This window comes from Conger conger, chromosome 13, assembly GCF_963514075.1.
Source record: "Conger conger chromosome 13, fConCon1.1, whole genome shotgun sequence".
Lineage (NCBI taxonomy): Eukaryota > Metazoa > Chordata > Actinopteri > Anguilliformes > Congridae > Conger > Conger conger.
Window position 1 is genome coordinate 17,751,871 of NC_083772.1, and position 25,580 is coordinate 17,777,450.

The 25,580-nt window shown below is 44.6% G+C and overlaps 1 protein-coding gene across 2 annotated transcripts; it reads left to right on the forward strand.

Moving 5' to 3' along the window:
- The first annotated feature begins 1,350 nt into the window (after window positions 1-1,350).
- On the forward strand, window positions 1,351-24,910 carry tmem91 (transmembrane protein 91). Of its 2 annotated transcripts, XM_061218333.1 has the most exons (5): window positions 2,919-2,994; window positions 6,018-6,208; window positions 15,165-16,717; window positions 20,026-20,172; window positions 24,250-24,910. In XM_061218333.1, exons 3-5 carry the CDS (start codon window positions 16,301-16,303, stop codon window positions 24,403-24,405), a joined length of 720 nt encoding a protein of 239 aa, XP_061074317.1. In that variant the 5' UTR covers window positions 2,919-2,994; window positions 6,018-6,208; window positions 15,165-16,300; the 3' UTR covers window positions 24,406-24,910. The 2 variants fall into 2 exon arrangements, with proteins under 2 accessions (XP_061074318.1, XP_061074317.1); XM_061218334.1 differs by lacking the exons at window positions 2,919-2,994; window positions 6,018-6,208 and adding an exon at window positions 1,351-1,417.
- Window positions 24,911-25,580: the final 670 nt, after the last annotated feature.

Below are 25,580 nucleotides of genomic sequence, written 5' to 3' on the forward strand. Positions count from 1 at the left end.
TAGACTCAGGAGGGGGAGTCTAATTAACACACACAGATGCAGAATTGCTTGTGATGTCACTGACATCACAGCAGGAGGACGATGAAGAGGAGGAAGGCGGGAAGTAATGTTGAACCACAGGCACCACAGAAACAGAATACTCTTCTTTCCCACATTCTTTCAAATATAAAATTCCGTAAAGTAAATATTTTATTCCTTTTCATATGAGGACGGAATGTAGGACAAGGAGAGGAACATAAATGAATGATGTGTAAATGGACCTTGTTTCAGTGGGAACACTCAGTGCTAAAGATAGAGGCTCGGCATGTTCAGCCCACAGCTAGGGAACTCCAATCCACTCACAGTACACCACTCTCAAAGGGGTTTACCGCAGGGCTGGAATTGACCTACACCAGGGCTGCTCAACCCTGTTCCTGGACATCTACCGTCCTGTAGGTTTCCACTCCAACCCAAAAAAACCACTCCTCATTCAATAGCTATTGATGTTGTTGTGCTGCAAATGAGTAGAATTGGGTGAGCCACATTAGGGCCGAAATGAAAAACTACAGGATGGTAGAGCTCTAGGAACAGGGTTGGGTGGCCCTGACACAGAGAACCCTGTTTCAGGACGGCCGTACCTGTTTCAGGATTCCATTCCTACTCCTGCACTTAATTGTGTAATTAACCAGATAATTTAAGGATCTGACATGTTATTCTTATTATGCTGGAAAGTATACTCGTGTCCCCATGTGAAGTGATTTACTGCAGTCTAATCCACAAGTGAACCGGGATTGGCGCATTCGGCTAATTAGCTAATTAAGCCACGATAATTAGTGGAAACAAAAACCAGGTGTGGCACTGCGGGAACAGCATTCCCGACCCCTGTCCAAATTAGCCAGAACAGGACAGAGAAAACAGGCAACTGAAGTCAGCCATTCTATTAGTCACTACGTCTTATATTGCATTATTTAAAAGGCTTGTCTTTGTCTTGCTGAAGCTGGACAGGGCAGTGGTCCTCACTCACTCCTGGTCCTGGAGAACCGCAGGCTATACTGGTTTTTGTTTTCGCCTTAATATCAGCAATCAATTCAGACCCAAGAAACAAGGTGAGATGAGACAAAATGGCTTTAATTGATTAATTAAACACCGAGTAACAACAGAAACCAGCCCTGTGGCTCTCCAGGATCGGGAGTGAGGACCTGTTAATCAGCCCAGCCAGGACGTGCTCCTAGTATTGGATGACATCATCCAGTTTCTCTATTTGCGACATCATCAGTCTTTGCTGGGCTTCTCGCTGGCCGCAGTGAGGCATTGTGGGTAGAGAACTGGGCTTGCAACTCAAATTTGGGGGGTTTGATTCCCAGTAGGAGTCTGCCATTGAACCCTTCAGTGAGGTGCTTAGCCTGACTGGCTGCACTAAATAACCCAGCTACTTACAGTAAGTGGATTGTATGTAAAATGATAAGAGCGAATATGAGGGACATCCTGACATGTTCCAAATGTGTTTAATGTCCTCATACAGAAATGTAATAATCAGATATTGTTTTATAACCACAGTTATAAACAGGAGTGTCTTCGTCCAGATCTGTATATGCAGCAATGTGCTTCTGTGTACTCTAGATGTTAGGTTAATCTATTGAATACTAACACCAGAGTGATGTTATATTAAAAGGTTCATCTATTGAATGCTAACACCAGAGTGATGGTACATTATAAGGTTCATCTATTGAATGCTAACACCAGAGAGACGTCATATCATAATCTTAATGTTTTGAATGCAAACACCACAGTGCTTGTTTGCGCAGCTCGTAGTGAACAGACAGCATGTTTGTGTCGACCACAAGGACTGCAGAATACTCCAAGAACAGTGGAATTAGTTGGCTGGCAGCAACAGGGATGTTTGTTTGTGAGACAGCCCCGGGGTAAATCTGTTTTTCAGAGAATGGGTTCTGTGGAAGTGTCAGGGCTGCAGAATCCTCCTCAGACACCTGCTTCTTGGTTGTGGAAGCCAAGCATGGAGTCAGGTCCTTTTCACTGAGCTCTTGAGAACAGCAACCTCAGGCATTCACAGTACTAGAAAGGTTTGCCTCTGTTTACTGATCTGACATTTGCAGTTCATTATTTTTCATCAGTTGGTTTCACACTGGATGAATTTCGCTGAACTATAGTGCTTTTGCTTTATACTGTGTGTTTTGACATGATCTATATGCCAAATGTGTCCTTAATTGGTTAGCATAACATGTCATTAGTGAAGTCATCAACTCATACTTGTCCTGATTACTTAGATCCACCACCTTCAGGGGAAATTTGATATATATTGCCCCACGTTGGGTTAAAAGAAAACTCCAGATCTTACTTCCTGGAATAACAGTGGAACAGGGCAGAATTCTCTCTCATTAATTGTGAGGCAGAACCGGTTTATCACATACATCAACAGCCACTGGCTGTTCATCAATCATAATCATAACAACACTCATCAGCTGCCAATTACCCTTTACCGCGAGTGTCATGGTGTCCAATTAAAAACAAAAGCAAAAGCAGGACACAATTCCATGGAATAATTGTTGATGCCAGACAGGGTGGTTTGAATATCTCAGAAACTACTGATTACTGATTTATATGCACAACAGTCTCTAGATTTTGCAGAGTATTCTGCGAAAAACATGACATCCAGTGAGCAGGTTAATGATAGAGATCTGAGGAGGTCCAGACTGGTTAAAGCTGACAGGAAGGTGACAGTAATGTAAATAACCACACATTACTACAGCGGTTGATGTGTCAAACATCAAAGTGGATAGGCTACAGCAGCAGACCACTTAATTAGTCAAAAAAATAAGTCCTAATAATACCTAATAAAGTGCTCACTGAGTGTATGCTGTGGATGGATTGATGTCCTACGACATGGTATGGGCTTCTGGGCGGCTCAGGCTGTAAAGGCTCTCGTTTTGAGTTTTCTGTGACTGGATGTTTGAGTCTTGGTCGTGCCATTTCCGGTGAGGCCACAGTTCCGCGTTGGTGAGTCAACAATTGTCTCAGTCTCGCCGGGGAATGATTAGAGACACACAGACACCTGCACACACACAGACATTGAATATTCTTTGGGAAGATAGGCAGTATGTGATTGGTGTTTGCAGTGTGAAAAATAGTGAGAATAGGCTATGGATATGTGTCTACAGGTTTATCTGCAGCCCTGGAGGGCCATGTTTCTTGTTTCTTGTGCTTTCCTAACCACCAGTGGCCAATTTAAGCCTTGGTAACAGTGTTTTAGCCAATCAATGGCTTTATTCGATCCCCTGAGCTAGGATATGGACTAGGTAAAAAGAATGCATTGAGAGAGACACTTTGGGTGTGCCAAACCAGCAGGAGTAAAGGTATCGACAGGTGGAGCAAATTATGTAGACAGCCACATGCATGCATATTTAATTCCAGATTTTAAATTTTAAACATTTTCAATTTGAATGTGTGCATTAAAATATAAACCAAATTAGCTCAATGTTGCAATGACTCCATTTCACCTATGTTTATCAGGAGACAACCAGGCAGAAGATTGTGTCTACCTTGTTCACTATCACAGAGCAAATAAAGGCCTGGTTAACAGAGTATTTTTATATACCACCCCATCCCCCCCTTTTGTTTAATAGCGTAAGTGTGAAGTGGGCTTATGTGTGATGATGACTCATCGTCTGTCAGCGGAGTGGGTAACAGTCCATGAAATGCAGCGCGCACACACAGAGCGGCTACACACTGGCTCCACACACCCACCTACACCCCCAGGCTACACCTCCCTTCCCGCAGGGGATGACATAGCAGCAGGTGACGAAAACCAGCGATCATCAACGGCCAATTCCTATAAAATGGAAATTATATGTATTTCCGGACCAGAATAATCAGATTAACCATATGTAATTGTTGTCTTACAGTACACATATGTGGTGGTGTTTGTTAAGTTGCGTAATCGTGTTAATTGTGAAAATACTCTTAATCAAGCTGAAGAGGGTGCAGTAATGATGGAACTCCTCAGATCTTTAATGAATAATCATTCATCAATAAGAAAGAAATGTTATGTATATGTATACAGTACTGTGCAAAAGTCTTAGGCACCTGCATAACATTCTGTAGAGACAAGATTCTTTCAAAAATAATTCATTGAAAGGTCCTAAATAAACATACTATACATTTTATATTACATTTGAGTATTTTAGCAGAATAGTTAAAAACTGAATCAAATCAATATTTTTTGTGACCACCCTTCGGTGTTAAAACTGCATCACTATGATAGCCAACGCTGTCCTGCAGTTCTATAAGACAAGCATGTTGGAGAACTTGCCACAGTTCTTCTGCAGGCTCCTTGCTTCTGATCTCAGACAGCCTTGATCAAGTTTTTATGTAAAAAGTAGTCAATTGCTTACAGTAATATGTTATTTTTTTAAATTAAATACAAAAATTCAATCTTTTGGAAAATGAATATTTGGAAATCTCAACTGTGTTATTTTATACTAACATAAATGAAAATAAACATACATATAATAAAGTCTAGGGAACCTTAGACTTCTGCACAGTACTGTGTATATATACAGTACAACAGATGAGGTATTGTGAGAAATGCTGTTTGAAGCACAGGCTGCTTGTGAAGTGGAGCAGGCAGGAAAAGAACAGTGCATGAGACAGCAGGGTAGTGTGCCCTTTCTGCGTCTGGCTATTTTTGAACATGAATCTTAATTCCGGTAAAGTGACAGGGTCACAGGGTCAAGCCGACAAGAAAGGGCTTTAGGGGAGCCATGTTTGTAGCACAGCTCCACAATGTACTGAGAGTATCAGCCTTCACCTCATCTACCAAACCTCTTTCACTTTCCTTCTCCCTCTCTCAGCCTCATGATGTTTCTCTTATTCCTTCGCTTTTCTCCTCATGCTGTTTCCCTCCCTCTCCTTTGCATTCTCACTCTCTCTCTCCTTCTCTCATCCTCTGTTTTGCTCTCTCTCTCTCTCTCTCTCTCTCTCTTTCTTTCTTCCATGACTGAAATCATGCGTGCATGATTCAAAGCTGATTTATTGGGAGGACAACCATACCAGTATTGCCAAAGCATGTATAAATAATACAAGTTCTGAAATGCATTTCAGATGTATTTACTACATAGATATTCGCTGTCTCACTCTCTCAGTACGCTTTCTTACAGATCAGAGAGTGATCCTGGAGTGTCCATTGGCACCAGTGTCTGTGGTTCTATCCAGGGTTAGCCGTAGCGTCAGTACTAATGGAGTTAGGCTGTGTGAAAATCACAGTGAGTGGGCAGTGGGCCCCCATTCTGTCTGTGTGATAAGCGCCAGGCTAAGCCCCAGGCTTTAGGACCCTGTGAGCCAGTCCTGACACCGTAGTGTTGCTGAGAAAAGGGGAAAAGGAGAGGGAGAGAGATAGAGAGAGGGAGAGAGAGACAGGGAGCAAGAGAGTGACAGAGAGATGGAGGAGAGAGAGAGAGTCGCTGTCCCTTCTCAGTACTTGTGACTGAAAGTGACTGAAAGCTTAGCCTCCACAGGAGAGACTTAAAGCACCAGAAGCCACATACATACCCTGCTTTAGTGGGATTATAGCGTGCGGATTCCATCTGCGGCAGAGAGATAGAGAGAGGGAGAGAGGAACACCAGGAAAAAATGCTGGGCGGGTGGAAAAGGTGAGAAGAAAGAGGAGACAAATGCACAAATATATACAGTGCTGTGTTCCTATTGGAATACCCTTCTACACATGCAGATACATCTGTAAGAATGTTTTTCAAAATGTTGTCAAACCACACACAGCAATACAACTGACAGGTCCCTTCTGTGTGTTACTGTGTAAAACTTAAAACCAATACGGAGCGTACACAGCACACACTCACAGAAATGTACACAGATACAGTCACACAACCACGTGTACGGTTGTCTCCCCCTCACCTCTCTCTCTGTCCTCCCCTCTCTCTCTATCCCTCTCCCTCCCTCCCTCTGTCCCTCTTTCTCTGTCCCTCTCTCTCTCTCTCTCTCTCTCCCTCACTCTCGACCGCCCGGAGGATGTGGTCTTGCATCACACCGCGTGTGGAGCCGAACTCGCTGGATGGTTCAGTCTGGGACGCAGGATTCTACGTCTCTCTCTCTTTCTCTTTCTCTCTCTTGTGACCCACCGTTCCCCTCCTCCCTCTCCACAGTACTTCACTCGTTCAGTGGATGGGCAGAAGACAAAGAAATATCCAGCCGCACTGAGGTAGGTCTCACCTATCTTCCATTTATTGGAAATTTTCTTTTTTTTACAGTCAACCAAATGCAGGCTCAGCTCGAGAGTCTCTTGCAGGTAAAAATTGTAATTGTGTAGAATTCAGCGGTTTCCTGTTCTTCTGCTGCTATGGGAACGGAGACCTCAGATGGAATGTTCACTAATGAATTGTTATCGTGGGCGCCCATCATCTGGAAAGTGGCGACAATTAGCATTTATATGAGAAACGGTGTCATCGCGTGATTTACAGCGCGCGTCTCCTGGAGCGAAGGCACGCGTGTGTGTGGTTTTGCCGTTGCCAGTACTAGTATAGCGGTCTGGTGTTGTTTGGGTCTTAATTGGGGATCTCTGTGTAGTTCTGGAATAAACTGGATACAACACAAACAGTGGGAACACAAAAGGATGTTGCGGAGATCGTAAACAATAATGCCTTTATTACCTGTGGTTTAATGGTTTTCTGTTTTTTCCTTGGGTGCTTTCGTGTGAATTCATATGAATTCATGACACAGATAGAGCAGTGTAATGTATGTGTTTGTCATGTGTAATTCCATACTGGGCGGCTGAGGGGTTGTTCTGTGGCTGTTGGGCGATTGCACTGGATCCGTGGGGAGGAAGGTATTACTGCTGCAGTGAAGGAACACTGGCTTTCCTGCTGATGAGCCTCAAAACACACTGTTTACTGCAGCCAATATACAGAGGAACACACACACACACACACACACTGTTTACTGCAGCCAATATACAGAGAAACACACACACACATCCTCACACACACACATACACACACACACTGTTTACTGCAGCCAATATACAGAGAAACACACACACACATCCTCACACACACACACACACACACACACTGTTTACTGCAGCCAATATACAGAGAAACACACACACACATCCTCACACATACACATACACACGGTTTACTGCAGCCAATATTCAGAGAAACAAACACACCCTCTCACACACACTCATACACACAGCTTACTGCAGCCAATATAGAGAAACACACACACACATCCTCACGCACACACACATACACCCTCACACACACACACACACACACTGTTTACTGCAGTCAATATACAGAGAAATACACACACATCCTCTCTCTCACACACACAGACATAAACACACACACACTAAAATACACACACACACACTGTTTACTGCAGTCAATATGTAGAGAAACAGTGTGATCGTAGAAAAATGTGGGCATTCACACACACATATATACACACACATACACATGCACATAAGCACACACATTCACAAATAAACACACACACACACACACAGACATAAACACACAGGCACACACACATAAACAGGCACCCACAACCACACAAACAGACATAAACATGTACACACACAAACATGAGCTCTCACATGCACACAGACATAAACATGCACACATACAGACATAAACACATGCACACACATGCACCCACACACAAACACAAACTCTCACACGAACACAGACATAAACGCGCACACACACACACACACACACACACACACGTATACACACATTCTCTGAGCCGTGCTCAGTGTCAGGGGCTGTAGATGGCTGTAGATAGATAGATAAAGCCCTACATTGGTGCTCTGTAGTAGTACAGTAGCGTAGCTCTGTGACACAGGGAGGACTCATTACAGCGGAGCGGCACTGCAGGAGAGGTGTGATTGTTCATGTCGCTCACGCCGTGGAGGGGCCCCAGCCCTGACTCTGCTGGGCACAGCGGGTAACGCAGCCTCCAGAGTGGACCTGGGACATTTGGAATCAAACCTAGGGGTGATAGTGACACGGGCTTGGTTGTAAGCTGTTTTTATCTAATACGCTCAAACTCTTCCCAGTCAGTAGCAGAAAAAAAAATGGCTTCAGGATTTCACAGAGATCAGGAATGAGAGTCAGAGATGGGTGGAGTCACAGCGGAACCCTCACAGTCACTGAGTCAGAGAGGGGTGGAGTCACAGCGGAACCCTCACAGTCACTGAGTCAGAGAGGGGTGGAGTCACAGCGGAACCCTCACAGTCACTGAGTCAGAGAGGGGTGGAGTCACAGCAGACCTCTCATAGTCACTGCACAAGCAGAAAAAAAAGAAAAAAAAAGGAACAAATCAATATTTCTGACAAAAGGATTGCCCTGGAGCAGGGAAGAAAAAACACACAGCTTAGTCTTAACTGAATTGATAGAGAGAAAAAATGAACAACAATAAACGTGGGTACAAACTTGTATGCATATCTACAATTAGGAAACACTAATTGCATGTCTGACCTACACAAACACCACAGAGTAAGAACTGGCCGATGCTGCTACCACAGCCACAGTGGAGTGGGCAGCCATCTGTTAACCAGGAAACAAAATGGCAGCCATCACAATGCAAAATGTGAATTACTCCTCCATTTTATACTTATCGCTACCTCATGTGCTGGCCGCGATTATGACTCTGCTTTGCTCACACTGCAGTGCTTATTTTGTGGGTTTGTGGGGATTGGCTGTGACTGATATTTTATTACTGTCACATGCAGATACACACACATAAACGCACACACAGTTCAATGCAAGGCCAAATTTGCATATAAATGTAAGCGCATGCAAACATGCACAAGCACACGCACACGCACACACACATATGCGCGCAAGCCTTGCCCCAGGCAAAGAAAAGCAGAAAATGAACATCTCCACTTTAACAGTACGTTGGTTCCAAGCTCCCCTCCATTTCCCATAATTCCCTCCGCGGTGTGTACAATAGCACAGCCGGCGCTGAGTGGAATGAGCCTGGGGCGGGTGTGGGGAAATCACCCATCTAGAATGTGTACAAAGGGAGCAGTGCATTATGGGAAGGGGGGGTCGACTGATTTATGAGTTAATTTCTCCACACACACACTCACACACACTCACTCAGAAAGCCTGATACAACTATGACGCAATTCCCCCCCAAAAAAGCTGCGTGTACATGCTTACACCCCTACAAATAAACACAAGTTCAAAAACCACATGTGAACATCCAACATGTGAGGAGTACTATAAAAATAAGAGTATTTTTTCAATATAAGTATAAGGTGAAAGCAGAAAAGGGTAACCAATGTGATTTCAATGTAAAGTCACGTTTCGTTTTATTACATGTGATAATTGTAGTTCTTTTTTCAGGGAAAATGTGAGGATGCAAATTACTCACTGTGGCCTATTCTCATTTTTCATTCAGATGTGTGTTCCCATGTTGCTTTTTCCAGAGGTGAATATTTTAGTTCAGATGTGAAAATGTTCACATGTGAAAGCATGATTTTTTCATGAGGGTATATTTACAATTTACATTGGGCCTTTGGGTATTCCTACAATTCAATCATTTTGAAATATAATTCCCTCTATTTCCCCTGTTCCCCGGTACAGGCTAATAATCCAAATCCCAGTTATAGCATACTGGAGCAGTGGATAGCCTCCGGTTCCGTGACTCAGCTGTGTGAACATTCACAGAATTACAATTTACTTATTCATAAAGTCATAATAAGAACACGTTGAGTAAACATTATAAATATAATTCGCAGGATGAAAAAAGCCTCCCAGCAGGCGATATTACTCAGTGGCGCGTATTAGCCGGTCGCCCCGAGCAATTCTCTCTCCCGCGCGTTTGATAGCGGCTGCAGCGAGGACCGCTGAGGGCTGTGCCCACGTTTTCGGAAACGACGCGTCGCACCCCACCCCCGATCGCTGCTATTCCCGCTCCCGGCTCAGCGCGTTATACGTCACGTCCACTACGCGGAGACTCTGTGGGTGTGAGTGAGAGAGCGTCGTAACCACGGTGATGGAGTCTCCTGTCACCCCTCCTTTCACACTGCTGAGGTGGGGGCGAGCTGACTCTGTCCCCGGGGTTTTAGCCCCCGAGGTCCGGGAGCACGTTAGCCTCCGGGGTCCAGGAGCACGTTAGCCACCGGGGTCCAGGAGCACGTTAGTCCCCTTGGTCCAGGAACACGTTAGCCCTTGGCGTGCAGGAGCACATTCGCCACCGGAGTCCAGGAGCACGTTAGTTCCCTTGGTCTAGGAACACGTTAGCCCCCTTGGTCCAGGAACACGTTAGCCCTTGGCGTGCAGGAGCACGTTAGCAACTGGGGTCCAGGAGCACGTTAGCCCCCTTGGTCTAGGAACACGTTAGTCCCCTTGGTCTAGGAACACGTTAGTCCCCCTGGTCCAGGAACACGTTAGCCCTTGGCGTGCAGGAGCACGTTAGCCCGGGGGTCCAGGAGCACGTTAGCCCCCGGGATCCAGGAACACGTTACCAGGTGAAGTCAAAACCAAGTGGGAGCTGGAGGTGGGGATGGAGTTGAGAAGATCAGTCAGGAGTGTAGGGAGAAAGTGAAAAAGTAAAGGGGCATGTGTGAAAGAGAAAGGGAGAGAGAAAAAGTCTGTGTGTGTCCATGTGTGTGTGTGAGTTTATATGTGTGAGTGAGAGTAAGAGAGAGAGCGTGTGTATGTGTGAGAAAGAGTGTGAGAGAGAGAGAGTGTGTGTGAGAGAGTGAGATTCTGTGTGTGAGAGAGTATGTATGTGTCCATGTGTGTGTATGAGAGAGTGTGTGTGTGTGTGCGTTTGTATGCGTGAGTGAGAGAGTGTGTGTGTGCATTTGTGTGTGTTTGAGAGTAAGAGAGAGAGCGTGTGTATGTGTGAGAAAGAGTGTGTGAGAGAGAGGGAGAGTAAGAGTGTGTGTGTGAGAGAGAGTATGTGTGTGCGTGTGTGTGCGTGTGTGTGTATGTGTGAGAGAGAGTGTGTGTGTGAGAGAGTGAGAGTGTGTGTGTGTGAGAGAGAGTGTGTGTGCGTGTGTGTGTATGTGTGAGAGAGAGAGAGTGAGTGAGAGAGCGAGAGAGAGAGAGGAGTGCTCTACAACAATGCTGGTGATGTTCCCTGCTGTCCTTGCTGGGTGACTGGATGCTTTATTGACAGTGCAGGACACATACAGAGCAGCAGCACAGAGCACAGCTGACCTAGGCCTGTATGGTGGGTAGTGAGAGTGGGGGGGTTGTAATAAAGCTAAGTGCATCTCTTCTGGAGAACAGCACTGGAGCATTTTAAGAGGTATGATAAATGTAATATAACGTTAACCATGAACGCTGTGTGTGCCTGTCTGTGTGTGTGTGTGTGTGTATGTGTGTGAGCGCGTGTGTGTGCATATTAATATATGTATGTATGTGTGTGAATGGGTGTTTGTGTGTGCGTGTCTGCATGCACGGGAGTGTGTGCGTGCGTATGTGTGTGCATGTGTATGTTAATATATGTATGTGTGTGTGTGTATGTGTGCATGCGTGGGAGTGTGAATGTGTGTGTGCATTCATGTTAATAGATGTATGTGTGTGCGTGTGTGTATATGTGTGTGTGTGTGCATGTGCATGCAGGGATGGGAGTGTGAGTGTGTGTATGCGTATGTGTGTGCATGTCAATATATGTATGTATGTGTGTGCGTGTGTATGTGTATGTGTGTGTATGTTAATATATGTATGTATGTGTGTATGTATGCGTGTGTGTGTGTGCACGGGAGTGTGTGCATGCGTATGTGTGTGCGTGTGTGAGTATGTGTATGTGTGTGTATGTTAATATATGTATGTATGTGTGTGTGTGTGTGTGTGTGTGTGTGTGTGCACGGGAGTGTGTGCATGCGTATGTATGTGCGCGTGTGAGTATGTGACCATTGCAGATGTAAATCAGTGCCGTACACTCCTGAGGCTTTGTATTCGTACCCAGAGCTGTGAGAGAGAGAGATAGTGTCTCTGAGGCAGAGCGGGGCTGTTTACATCTGAAAGCTCAGACACTTGAATTATCACTCCAGATACCATGGCTCCGTTCCATTACAGCCCAGCCAGAGGACCGCACGGCAAAGACACAACAAAGAGACACCTACAGAGGCAATACCGCACACAGTCTGCCATAAATCAGCACTTTCTTTCACCAGGGCTGTGATATCTAGGCAGTATATTTAATGTAGGACGCCCCCCTCCACACACACACACACACACAAACACTCACATACACACACTCATTCTCACTCACTCACTCACGGACCTGTTATTGGATGCGAGACGCTGTACCGAATACTGATCTGTTTCATGTTTCCGTGATTACTTTTTGTGTGTGTGTGTGTCTTCTAGTTGTGTAATAACGGAAAAGAAAATTACAAATGGTACGGTGGGCTTGTGATTTCGTTAGCGGTAATGGCGTGTTTGTTGACAAGCCTGCTCTCCACATGAATGAGATTTGCCCCGCATGTTATTAATGATCTGTCAGCGCGCTATTAACATCGCTGAATGGCAAAGTGAACCACTGACATGTTCATATTGTCCCTACCATCAACTTGCATCTGATTAGCATTTTCTCCCCCGGTTATTATTATTCATTGAATTGATTTCCAGGCTTCCATTAGTATTTGTCGCCTGGATTCATTTGTTTAAAGATGAAATGTTTAAAAATATACATTTAGAAATCCTGGGCTAATTCTGTGTTCTTTTTTTGTTGCTACTTGGTGTCTGCTTTTGAAAGACTGACTGGTTTTTGGAGGCTTAAATTCTCTATCAAGCTCTTCCTTTAGACTGCAGCCATACAGATTCCTTTTGCATCAGAGGATTAGTATGTTCACATAATACTACACTGCCACCTCAGTGGAGTATCGCTTCATGCCCCAACTGAAAATTCCAGCTAAGGTATCCAGGTATTCTAGGCAGGTTAAAAGCTGGTTTCAGCTCTGTTTCCTACACTTCTAGCTGGTCATAGCTGGTCTGTGGCTGGTCAAGGCTGGTCTCTAGCTGGTCAAAGCTGTTAAGAGTAAGCAGGCGCTCAAACTGGTGCACTACCTGTCTTTATAGGCTGGTTAGCGTCCAAAACACCTCCTAGACTGGTTTAAGCCAGAATTTCCAGCAGGAGCAGTAAATTAAGAGGGCTCTAATGCCGAGGCTGGGGTCAGTGTGACCTCTGGAGGCTGGTGGACAGGGCAATGGAAGGTTCCATTAAGGGACTTTAATAAATCATTTAGACAAGACTTAATTTGTCCACATTTGTAAAAAAAAAATGCAGAATATGCTTTCTGCCTATACTTCTGGGATTCTTATGGGAATGACCAGATCCCCCAGCTAGTACAGAATACTCTCGCAATGTTACTGGAATGTTTTGTCAATGCTATAATATTGCCAGTACAGGTAGCAATGTTGTAAGAATATTTTGTGGTAGCGGTAGCCAGAAAAAATCAACCAATCGTGGTTCAGTTTGTCAACTTTCAACATAGTCCCTGATTGGTGGTGCTCCTCTTTTTTCTCCAAGTGAGGCGGACAGGCTCATTTGTGAGTATGAGGCTGTGGTACAGAGTCCCCGGAAATAAACACAGTATCCTTACCCAAGGCCACAGACCAGACCTGGGTCAAATACGTAATTGTTTTTTTGGGATTCAAATACTTTCCTACACTATACTGACCTGCTGAAAAAAACACAGCTCAAGCTAGGTTTTGAAACAGCTGGTAGCTGGTTGACCAGTTCAGACCGGCTCTATACTCAACATGGTTTAGCTGGTTGACCAGTTCAGACCAGCTCTATACTCAACATGGTTTAGCTGGTTGACCAGTTCAGACCGGCTCTATACTCAACATGGTTTAGCTGGTTGACCAGTTCAGACTGGCTCTATACTCAACATGGTTTAGCTGGTTGACCAGTTCAGACTGGCTCTATACTCAACATGGTTTAGCTGGTTGACCAGTTCAGACTGGCTCTATACTCAACATGGTTTAGCTGGTTGACCAGTTCAGACCGGCTCTACACTCAACATGGTTTGACCAGCTCAAGCTATTTTGAAACATAGCTGGTCATTTCAAGATGGTCATAGCAGGATTTCACACCTTGCCTGGTGTTTTGGAACCTAGGAAGTACTCAACCAAGAAGGACAAAACCCTGCCTTCTTGGTTGGCTCAATTGCACCAGGCAAGATCAACTGAGCACAGATCAAAGTATTTGAATCAAAAATGATTACTTGCAGGTGTCGGGGTGTCAGAACACTACGGAGAGGACCGGACACCATTGGGAGTGTTTGAGAGTTGAGTTGGTGCGTGAGCGTCTCCTGATAATGACAGGGCCAGAGTTCCAAACGCCTGGTTCTATCCATCACACCAGGAGTCAATCTGGTTAGGAGAGGACGTCTGGTGACCGACACACAGGAACTGCCCGCAGGCCCTTAATGGGCAATCTAATAGACAAGAGGGAAATGTCAGAGAGATGGAGTAATGAAGGGGTCAGTGGGAGAACAGAGTTAAAGAGTGGCTGGGAATGGAGAAAATGCACCATCAATTTATTTACAGTTATTTAGCCGATGCTTTTATCCAAAGCGACTTACAGTTGATTTGACTAAGCAGGGGCCAATCCTCCCCTGGAGCAACGCAGGGTTAAGGGCCTTGCTCAAGGGCCCAACAGCCGCATGGATTGTATCGTGGCTACACCTGGGCTTGAACCACCAACCTTCCGGGTCCCAGTCACTAGGCTTCAGGCTGCCCCTCTATGTTAGCTGCAAGGGTTCTCAGGTTCGGCAGCGCTAACGGTTTGGGAACCTGTTCATGTTATCATCAGGCAGGTCACCTACACCAGCCATTTTTGAAATAAGATTGGACACCCCTGATTTCGAGCAGCAGAACCCATCCCCTTTAACTGCTGTGACAGGTGCTCCTCCTCAGCTTCACCCTCAGCTGTCCCGCCTGCTGTTTCTCTGGGGCTCTGCGCTGTCAGACAGCATCCCAGAATAGACTCCACATCATCGCCGGGGGCAACAGCTCCCCCACCCCACCCTTCGCCCAATACACCTCACACGCCCCCTTCGCCTGGCACACCTGACTATGATTTCATGATATACTGCAAATCAATCGTGGAAGTAGAAACATGATATTCCAATTATTTCTGACAGCATTTCTCTTGATTTTTTTTCCCAACAGCATCACGGAACTGAAGAGGCAGTGGGGACCATCAGACAGAACTGCGGCGGACACATCCTCCCCCGTCCTGAGCCCTTCCCGAGCCACGCTCTGGGCGCAATAAAACTACAAGTCCCAGAGGAGCATTCGGATCAGAAACGCAGGCCTGCAAATCAATACCGGATCTCTTAAACACAGGCCTGTGAATCAATACCAGAGATTGCTGATTTGTTCATCAACATTACTTCCCCTCAAAGAACAAACAAACACTGTGTACCTGAAAACACAACAGAGGAGTCTGTTACTCTGCTTTTTCTTGAAATCTGTTGAAGGAGAGAAAAGAGCTAGTTGGAGAGGTGTGGGGTGGGTGGCTGTACCCCAAAACACCTTCCTGCTTCAGGTGATTCCCTCAGCACCATTTTCAGTGCCTTCATTCTGAGCGCTTACCCCAGCCAAGGTTCTTGTGTCTGTAAATGTTTCTGCGACTTGTTGTCTGACAGAGGAGTCAACCTGATATCAAAGGACAGGAAGTCTTTCCTTTTGGGCTTCTATTTTTTCTATCTTCATGAAATGACAGGTTTTAAATAATGCAGTTACATTTCTCAAGGTGAACCTTGCTTTTCACATCAAGGGCTGTGACCATAATTCTAAATCAAAGTAGGTGTCTGAGAGAAGTTTGCCCTTTTTGATCTTTATTGGGGTTTACACTACTGTCCTATTTCTGTTAAATTGGATATTTTGGATATTTTATCATTCAAATATACATTTCCGATTAAAGTCATAAAGTCCTCGGGCTTGACTCAAGAATATGTCTTGATATGTGGAGAAAAAGGAATCCTGTGATAACTGTTCAAGCTTTTTCACAGCAGTGAACTGTCTGTAAATGCAGTCTGATTGAGACCGTAGATACCTGCCATTGCAAGAAAAAACATATTCCCTTTGGGCATATTCCTTCCGAGCTTGTGCAGTATCTGTATTTGTATCTGGTTTAAGAACAACAGTCAATCATTATTGCATTATTGCCATTACCCATGGATTGTATCCAGCCCTGGCGCTGAACTCAGCTGGCAGCTCGCGTATTGAGGAGTACGGAGGGCAGGGGCAAACTCACCGGTTGATGACGTCATATCCGCTGGAGCCGCCATTCCCAGAGCAGAATGGAGAGTCTAGATGAGCTGGAGCACCCCCTGCTGGCCGCCAGCCCCACACACTGCGGCGGAAATGGCGGCGGTGGTGGCGGCGGGCTGTTCAAGGGCATCCTGATGAGGTGCGAGGAGGAAAATACGCTGCCCCCAGTGGCCTGGAGGAGTTACTGTGGCCCCACCGAGGTCCATCAACAGCAGTTCCTGGACCCGTGTTCCCTGCCCAAGACGCTGGAGTCCTTCTACCCGCCCGCTTCAATATGGGGCAACCCTCAGTCCCTGGGTCTGCACAGTAAGGACTACCTGGAGACGACCTTCGTTGACCTGGGGCCCGCTTCCCCTCTGGACAGGAAGCTGCTCAGGGAGATGAGGGACGTCCACAGTGTGTCCTACAACATGGATGACGAGGACGACCTGCTGCAGGATTATGAGGTAGTGCTTCGAGCGTATTTGCGTAACACACACAAGCATGTATCCTCAAGCATGTCGTTATCAAGTCAAGCAAAGTGATCGTCATTTTTCATCATGGAAATTCTTATGGTGACAGGTTCCGGGCCTTAACAACAAGCAACCAAGTCATAACATGACAGGCATTTCCCAAATGACAATGAGGTTTGGGCTGACAGGTTTTGTTAGACGTTTGAACAAAAATATATAACTTATGTAGGAATAAAAAATCAAACAAAATATAAATATTTGCACAATATAGTCTATACTGTATATAGTATATGCATAGTCAATCCTGTTCAGTAAAGAAAAGAATGAATGAATCTCTTTAAAAAGTGCTTGAATGAACAGGTCCCCGTAGCTTCTTATGCCTGTTCCAGTTCCAGGCAGCCAGTTCCTAAATATTTGGGTAGTGATGTCTCCTCTCTGCTTCCTGGGACTGTGAGTCCAGTGCCCTCATGTGATAGGGGTGGCTTTGGGAACAAACAAATACACAAATACAATGTTAACATGAAAGTTTGAAACAGCAACTTAATACCGGTTGTAGTGTGATAAAGACTTGGACAGCGCACTGGAAAATTTAATTACAAGGCGGATCAAATGTATTTTATCAGACTAAATTATACCTTATCAGAGGCCATTTTATGCCAAGAATTTTGCTGTGAACCTCAAGTAAGAGAATTACCTTGAATGCCTATGGGATTTAAATAGATATCTCTCCCGAATTAGCACGGAAGACTCAAGCAATTCTCTCTGCTGTTGCGAATTCGAAGCCAAGATGGATGCTCAGTGTTTTTTGATATGGGCATCAGTCCAATATAACAGCTTAACTAAATTACAATAGTTCAGTAGATGAATCAAATACACAAATGGTCTGTTACATAATTTTTATGACGTCCAAAAAATATGCTCATTTTGTAAAGAAATAGGGCGAAATGTTCTGAATATCTAATATTCTGAATCTAATATTCTGATATCTGAACTAGATTATATGAGTACTTTATTAGGTATTTATTAGACCTCTCTCATTAACAACACATTTCTGCCCACATAACTGCTACTCACTGGATGTTTTTTCACACCGTTCTCTGCAAATTCTAGAGACTGTTGTGCATGAAAATCTCAGCAGATCAGCAGTTTCTGAGATACTCAAAGCACCCTGTCTGGTTTGAATACCACAGTCAAAGTCACTTAGATCACATTTCTTCCCCATTCTGACATTTGGTCTGAAAAACAACTGAACATCTTCACCACATCTGCATGCTTTTATGCATTTAGTTGCTGCCACATGATTGGCTGATTACATATTTGCATTAACAAGCTGGTTGATAAATAATAATTGGTCACTACTAAACATCAGTATTTTACAGATACATACACAGCAAAATGTCCAGTGTTAATTCAACTCAAATGTTAATTTCAGTGAAATAGGGACCATACTGTATGTACTCCACTGAGTTGATTTAACACAGAACCATTCACTGTGTAGTGAGTTCCGCTCAATTAAAAGATTAGAGGGCAGTAGTCGTGTACAGCAATGCAAATGGACACGCAGCTGTGTGTAATTAGAGGTCGTTTAGCAGCTAATGGAGATGACTCAGGTGCAGCCCTGGAGTGATTGCTAATGGCAGATAAACATGAGGAATCATGGGAAGGGTAGTGACATCACACTCATGACTGGGTAAAAGGATGAAAAGCCACACTCAGTCCGTAAGTACAGTGTACAGATGATAAATCATCAATCTAAAACACAGCAAGGGGCGACATTGGCTCAGGCGGTAAGAACAGTCGTCTGGCAGTCAGAGGGTATGTGTGTGAGTGCGTGTATGAATGGGTGAATGAGGAGCATCAGTTGTAAAACGCTTTGGATAAAGGCGCCATATATATATCCGAACCATTTCACATTTACAGCAGCAATACAAGAATGCACCCATAATGGAGCATTTAATAATGCACGGTTACTGATCTGTCAGATATTTTTAGAAAAGGTCTATAAATGTGTAATTAAGATGAAGTTAACAAATTGAGAATACTGCACCGAGGCTTTGTTACATTTCAGTATTGTTGCATTTCCAAAATGTGGATTTTGGAACTCTAGCAACCCTGCCATCGAATGTATGCATTTGTTGACTGTGTTTGACGGCTCATCATCCCTAGTTAACTTGTGCATAATGCTGTTATTGATGCTTCATTACAGGTGTATAGCATTGCAGTGTGGTGGAAACTAGCGTAGTTCACTTCCTTTGACACATTGCCCATACACAGCGTTGGATATCTGCTCAAGCAATCATGTTAAGTGCATCACTTTGCCTGAGAGCCGTATGCATTGTGTTTTTGAAACAATGCACCGCCATTAGCCCAATTGTGTAGCTCTTTAGCCAATCAGTTAACTTCAGAAATTTAAGTAATAAAACGCAAAAAAACAGTAAACAATGAAACCCCTCTAGCCATCATTTTGACACCCCTCCGCTTTGCATTCAAGAGAGTGGTACACAGTAAGATAATTTTTACTGGGTACATGTGAGGCTCTGTGAGAGTTCACACTGGACATTTTAATGTGTAACAATGCAGAATACTAGATCCAAAAAGATACAAACGATTTCTCTGCTATTATTCAGGAAGAGCAGGCAGGCTCACCCCTTCATTGTAAAAACCAGAAACATAAATTCCCTATTACTGTCCCCATGGTAACCTGGAGTAGCAGAGCTAATAAGATCGATAATGCGAAGAGTGACACCCGCTGGAGTGGTCTGAGCGACCCTGGGTTATTACCCAAGCTGACTTGACGCTCGTCAATAAATAATTTTTCCCCTGAAGACCGTGGTCTCCACTTCATCATCGCTGTCTGCCGGTAAAGTGCACCTGATAGCAAACCGACACGAATGGCAACAGCGGCGATCGATTCGGGAGGCAGGAAGCGTTTTTGGAGAATGACTAAAAGACCGCACCGAGTGAAACTCCCATCTACCCGCCCAAAAATCCCTGCGAGCTGCTCTTTCAAATCCATTATGAGACGGCACAAATTTAATTCCCTCTCCGCTGCTTTCTTTTTAATCTTAATAGCTGACATGGAAAGCCGTAGGCAGGATTGGAAGGTTCTGGAGGGGGTTTGGGGGTTTTGTTCAGCATACGGCTAAATGAGGTGAATAATTCATAAACCACATCTGATAAAGGCCATAAAAAAAGCATAAAAACAAAACCAAGAGACAAGAGAATGTGTGTTTTTGAAAATATGTGAAATATACCCGGTACAAACACAGCCCAATGTCTGTGGCTTCTTCCTGCCTTGTCAGGACTCTTCGAGTGAAGACTTCAGCGACACGGACAGCGAGAGTGACTTCCCACTGATGATCCCTCAGGACTACCTGGGACTGGCCTTTTTCTCCATGCTCTGCTGCTTCTGGCCCCTGGGGATTGCTGCATTCTACCTTTCCCAAAAGGTAACACACAATACAGCCAGCTTCGCTACCCGGTCGGTCTAACCTTTCAGACCCATACCCCTCAACAACCTTTTTTCTATCCATTCATCCATCCATCCATTATCTTAACCCACTTATCCCACAGGGGGGCTGGAGCCTATCCCACCATACATTGGGCGAAAGGCAGGAATACACCCTGGGCAGGTCGCCAGTCCATCACAGGGCACATACACCATTCACTCACACACTCATACCCACAGGCAATTTAGACTCTCCAATCAGCCTAACGTGCATGTCTTTGGACTGTGGGAGGAAACCGGAGTACCTGGAGGAAACCCACACGAACACGGGGAGAACATGCAAACTCCACACAGAGAGGCCCCGGCCGACTGGGATTCAAACCCAGGACCTCCTTGCTGTGAGGCGTGCTTCCTTCTAGCAACATAAAAAAACTGTTTTAATGATTTTTCTGAATTGTTCACCTGTCAACATAGTCACCCAGTCATTTCTATAAAAGGGTCAATTTGATTCCATTTACAATTCTTTTTGCATTTTTCCCAAAAATACGTAATAGCACATTTGACAAACAGAAACGTATTAATAGTCTGAATAATATTTATATACATTTTCTCATTTTTAAAAATGCATTAGGGTTGAAAAACATGATTCTCGCTTTCTATGTTACTGGACTAGTGTTAGAAGAATTGTACATTGTATTTTGTGTTGGTGCTGATGTGAAATAAATCCAGAGTGACAGATGGAATTAGAAAAGGAACAGATGGGAATGTCTAAAGACCGGGAAAACAGAACGAATGGGGCAATGAAAGGAATATTGCACGGTTGTGACTGAAAGATAAAATGTTCCGGGCACTGAACTGTGAAGCTATTGATCTCTCTCTCGTGTCCTCTGAATAAGGTGAAGAGAAGTCACTTGTCATAATTTTACAATGCTAATTAGCCTGACTATGTTTGGCTATTTCATATGTGATCACATCACGAAGACCCACTACTGGGGGTGTGCTTTGCTAATCAACCATCGATCAATTCCTTCTTTTCACCAAGCATCCTCTCATGTAGGCGGGGTGCCATGCCAATCAGTGTCCAATGTCATGGCAACGGTTTAAACTTAGTATAACCATAGCAGGAAACCTAACTGTAAACCAGTAAACTGTAGCGTCACGTTCCAGTCGCTGACTCCCCACATAACAGCAGTTCAAAATATGACCACCAGACAGAGGGGTTAATGATCTTTTGAACATTTACACCATTTTGCTATTAAACTATTAAACGTACCCCCCCCCCCACTTTAATTAAATTGAAGCGGGAAATATTCCAAACATGGGACAAGGTGTATTGATTTATACTCAGTGATGGGCAGTTTCATTCCTGGAGCACATGGGGGTATAAACAGGATTACAGAGTTAGCCGTAAACCTAACCTACTTAGCTAGGCTTTCTCATTGCAGTGATCCAGCTAACTCTGTAATTCTGATTTGTGACACAGGCGCCTGGAGAGTTGGTGTGTGCGCAGGTTTTTGTTGACAGAAATTGCCCCTCTGGCTCAATTAGCTAATCCTGATACAATTTAGCAGTACACTTAGCTCAAAAGCTAAACATATGGTTGCGGTAATTAAATTAAGAGCAGAGTTTGGCATGAAATCCTAATACAGATATGGCCCTCAACGCCCACCCCAGCTGGAGCCAGGATATTCCAATCCACGTTTTCTCGATTCCCCCGTCTTCACCTCCTCTGCTTGCTTCCTTCGCCGCCTCCCCTGATGGGTGGAACTAGGAGCAAGTGAAGGAAGATGGTGAAAAATAAGCGATTGGAAAGAGCCCTTTCAGACTCATTAGCTGATTGAGCCTGGGTAACCGGCGACAGCAAAAACCTGCGCCGACCCTCCAGGACTGGAGTCCACCTCTGAGTTCACAGGTGCAGAAGCTTGTAGCGGGTGAATGTCAGTGGAAATTACGATCCAGTAATTTCCTTTTTTGTGTGTGTTATTTTGTGACCTACCTTGACCTACCTACCCCTGTTTGTGAGCTGTCCGTCATACTGTGTCGTGACTGGGAGAGAGAGGCTTTCGCCAGTGCCACGCAGTGTCGTTTTACCATGTCCAGCACCAGGGTGTGAATGTTTCCTAATTACGCCTGGGATTTAGCCAGGATTACAGGGGGATTTAGAGGGATTATAGCAGCAGAACTGTAAAATGGCCTGGGGAGCATTAATGTTTGGTGAGTCTCTCTCTCCCTCTCTCTTAGCACCTCATTCTCTCTCCCTCTCTCTGTCCTCTCTCAGAATAGAACAAGAAAACTCAAGTATCAAAGAACACATGCAATCAATGCATAAAAGGCAAATAAAAAAGCTATGAAAAGATGAATTAGGTGGAAAAGTAAAATAAACAACATAGCATTCCTATTCCTAGAATTTTAGAACAAAAACATACATTTTTCTAAAATAAAAATGCACCACCCTCTCCCTCTCCCTTGTTCTCTCTCCCCCTCTCTCTGTAAAATGAAGCATTATAAAGCAGTGATATTTTCAAAGTTGTGACCTCCAGCTCTCACCAGTAGAAGGCGGGAGATCAGCATGTTTGTGTTTGACTTGGGAGATCAGCATGTTTGTGTTTGATTCAGGAGATGAGCATGTTTGTGTTTGACTCGGCAGATCAGCATGTTTGTGTTTGACTCGGGAGATCAGCATGTTTGTGTTTGACTCGGGTTATCAGCATGTTTGTGTTTGACTCGGGTGATCAGTATGTTTGTGTTTGACTCGGGTGATTAGCATGTTTGTGTTCGACTCGGGTGATCAGCATGTTTGTGTTCGACTCAGGAGATCAGCATGTTAGTGTTTGACTCAGGTGATCAGCATGTTTGTGTTTGACTCAGGAGATCAGCATGTTTGTGTTCGACTCGGGTGATCAGGATGTTTGTGTTTGACTCGGGTGATCAGTATGTTTGTGTTCGACTCGGGTGATCAGGATGTTTGTGTTTGACTCGGGTGATCAGTATGTTTGTGTTTGACTCGGGTGATCAGTATGTTTGTGTTTGACTCAGGTGAACAGCATGTTTGTGTTTGACTCGGGTGATTAGCATGTTTGTGTTCGACTCGGGTGATCAGCATGTTTGTGTTCGACTCAGGAGATCAGCATGTTTGTGTTTGACTCAGGTGATCAGCATGTTTGTGTTCGACTCAGGAGATCAGCATGTTTGTGTTCGACTCGGGTGATCAGCATGTTTGTGTTCGACTCAGGAGATCAGCATGTTTGTGTTTGACTCAGGAGATCAGTATGTTTGTGTTTGACTCAGGAGACCAGGATGTTTGTGTTTCACTCGGGTGATCAGCAGGTTTGTGTTCGACTCGGGTGATCAGCATGTTTGTGTTTGACTCAGGAGATCAGCATGTTTGTGTTCGACTCAGGAGATCAGCATGTTTGTGTTTGACTACTTCCATTCTCACCTCGCCCCAATGTGTCATCCACTGAGCGGTAAATTACTATAGATCTGAGCAAAACGTTGCTTTACCCACAATGCACTGCTAACTAACAACACTTCAGGACTCAGACTGGGTTCAGATCAATGGCCTTCGTTAAAGTTTAATTACACTCATAACGAGCAGCCTCGGGTTATAGATTTCCAATACTGAGAACTGACCAAAAGAGGGGGAGAGTGAGGAGGAGAGAGGGGCAAGAGAGAGTGAAAGCGACAAAAATAAATGAGGCTGATATGTTCACATTACCAAAATACCCACTCACACGCACATGCACAGAGAGTTTTTTTTACAATTACACTAACATACCACTGAGACACACACACAGCATTTTTACTTGTTTATGTTTATCCCATGCTCGCTGTGTTGAAGCTTTGGCAATACGTATCTACATCATGCCAATAAAGGTAATTTGAATTTGAAAGACAGAGGGCGAGAGAGAAAAACGTATAGATATAAAGAAAGCAAAACAGAGAGCACGATAAAAGAAAGATACCCAAGTGTAAGGAATACACTGAGGGAGTGGCAGTTTTGTCTCTTGTGTGGCGTTGCCTATACATTCTCTCTTCTGACTCGCTGCTGTGTCTCCGCCCCCTCTCCCCTCCACAGACCAATAGGGCGTCAGCGCAGGGGGATTTCCAGGGTGCCAGTGTGGCGTCTCGGCAGGCCCTGTGGCTGTCCGTGCTGTCAATCATCTTCGGCATCGTCACGTACGCCTGCGCCGTCGCTGCCCTGATCTCCTACCTGTCCGGGAAACCTCCCTAAAGGACCCCCACACTCCCACTCAACGTCCCTTTTTAACACCCACCCCTCCCTCAACAAACCCCACCCCCCAACTCCTCTAACATAAGCAAAGGTAACTATACCCCCCTCTTTCTCACCTGGAATACTCAGTTCATCATTCACCTGGACACCGGATTTGCCTGGACATGACCTGGAAACTACAGCACTGCGTCTCACCTGGAGAGAATATGGGTCACTGTATTGGACGTCAAACATGCTATAAATATGGGGCTCAGGCACATTCAGGGAGGCAGAGAGAGGAGAATTTAAGAAAGGACAGGACTGAAGTACGAGCCTGAAACGGGCCATGACCAACATGGCCGCCTCTCCAGTATCTGCTCCAGCAGTAAATGAAACATTAAAGCCTGCTTTAAGAACAGAGATAACAGGATGATTAATAGAGCTTCTCTAATCCTTCCTTAACTGTGTGGCCAGGGAAGGGACACAGTCTCATTAATTTGTGTCTCTCTCTCTCTCTCTCTCTCTCTTTCCCAGAGCTTGCTTACCTTTTTTTTGGGGGGGGGGGGGGGGGGGGGTGCGTGAGTGGTGTTGTTCAAATGATCCACTGACTGCAAGGGGATCTGAATTGCCACTCAGCTAAATCCCAATAGTTAAATTCACTCTCAAAGTACAGACAATATATTATTAGTTCTAGCTTAACAAAAAGGAGGGTATATTTTATGACTCTTTGAGAGTCATGAAGGTTCAGCTCCCCTTCCAAAAAAAAGTGCCAAAAAAAGAAGTGTTTGAGGAAAGTGAAGGAGGAGAAAAAAAAGATTGAAAAGATTGAAAAAAAAAAAGATTTTGGTCAGAAGAGTGCGAAAAATATCAGACATATCCCCGGTGCAAGAAAAATACAAATATATATTTATATATTTTAAAGATGAAAGCTAATGTAGTTTTTAAAAAGCCAGAAACTGACACATTAGGACAGAAATCGTGTTTATGAACTTCCGTTTGGAGAAAGTGTGTTTACGGACTGGTCGTTAGGAGAAAGGGTGTTTACGGACTGGCTGTGGGCAGCGATACTACGGAATGCGCAGAATGTGGAGTCATAAGAGAGTGAACAGATGCGATCGAGATGCGGTGCTCTTCCAACCTCAACAAATAAAGCCTCCCCGCACCCCAACTCCCACTTTCACAATTCGGCTGTCGAC

Excerpts from the sequence above, each read along its gene's own strand:
- tmem91 (XM_061218334.1), top strand. The coding sequence starts at position 16,301 with ATGGAGAGTCTAGATGAGCTGGAGCACCCCCTGCTGGCCGCCAGCCCC. Across the intron at positions 16,718-20,025 it reads ACCTGCTGCAGGATTATGAG|GACTCTTCGAGTGAAGACTT; the intron begins GTAGTGCTTCGA and ends CTGCCTTGTCAG. Across the intron at positions 20,173-24,249 it reads CATTCTACCTTTCCCAAAAG|ACCAATAGGGCGTCAGCGCA; the intron begins GTAACACACAAT and ends TCCCCTCCACAG.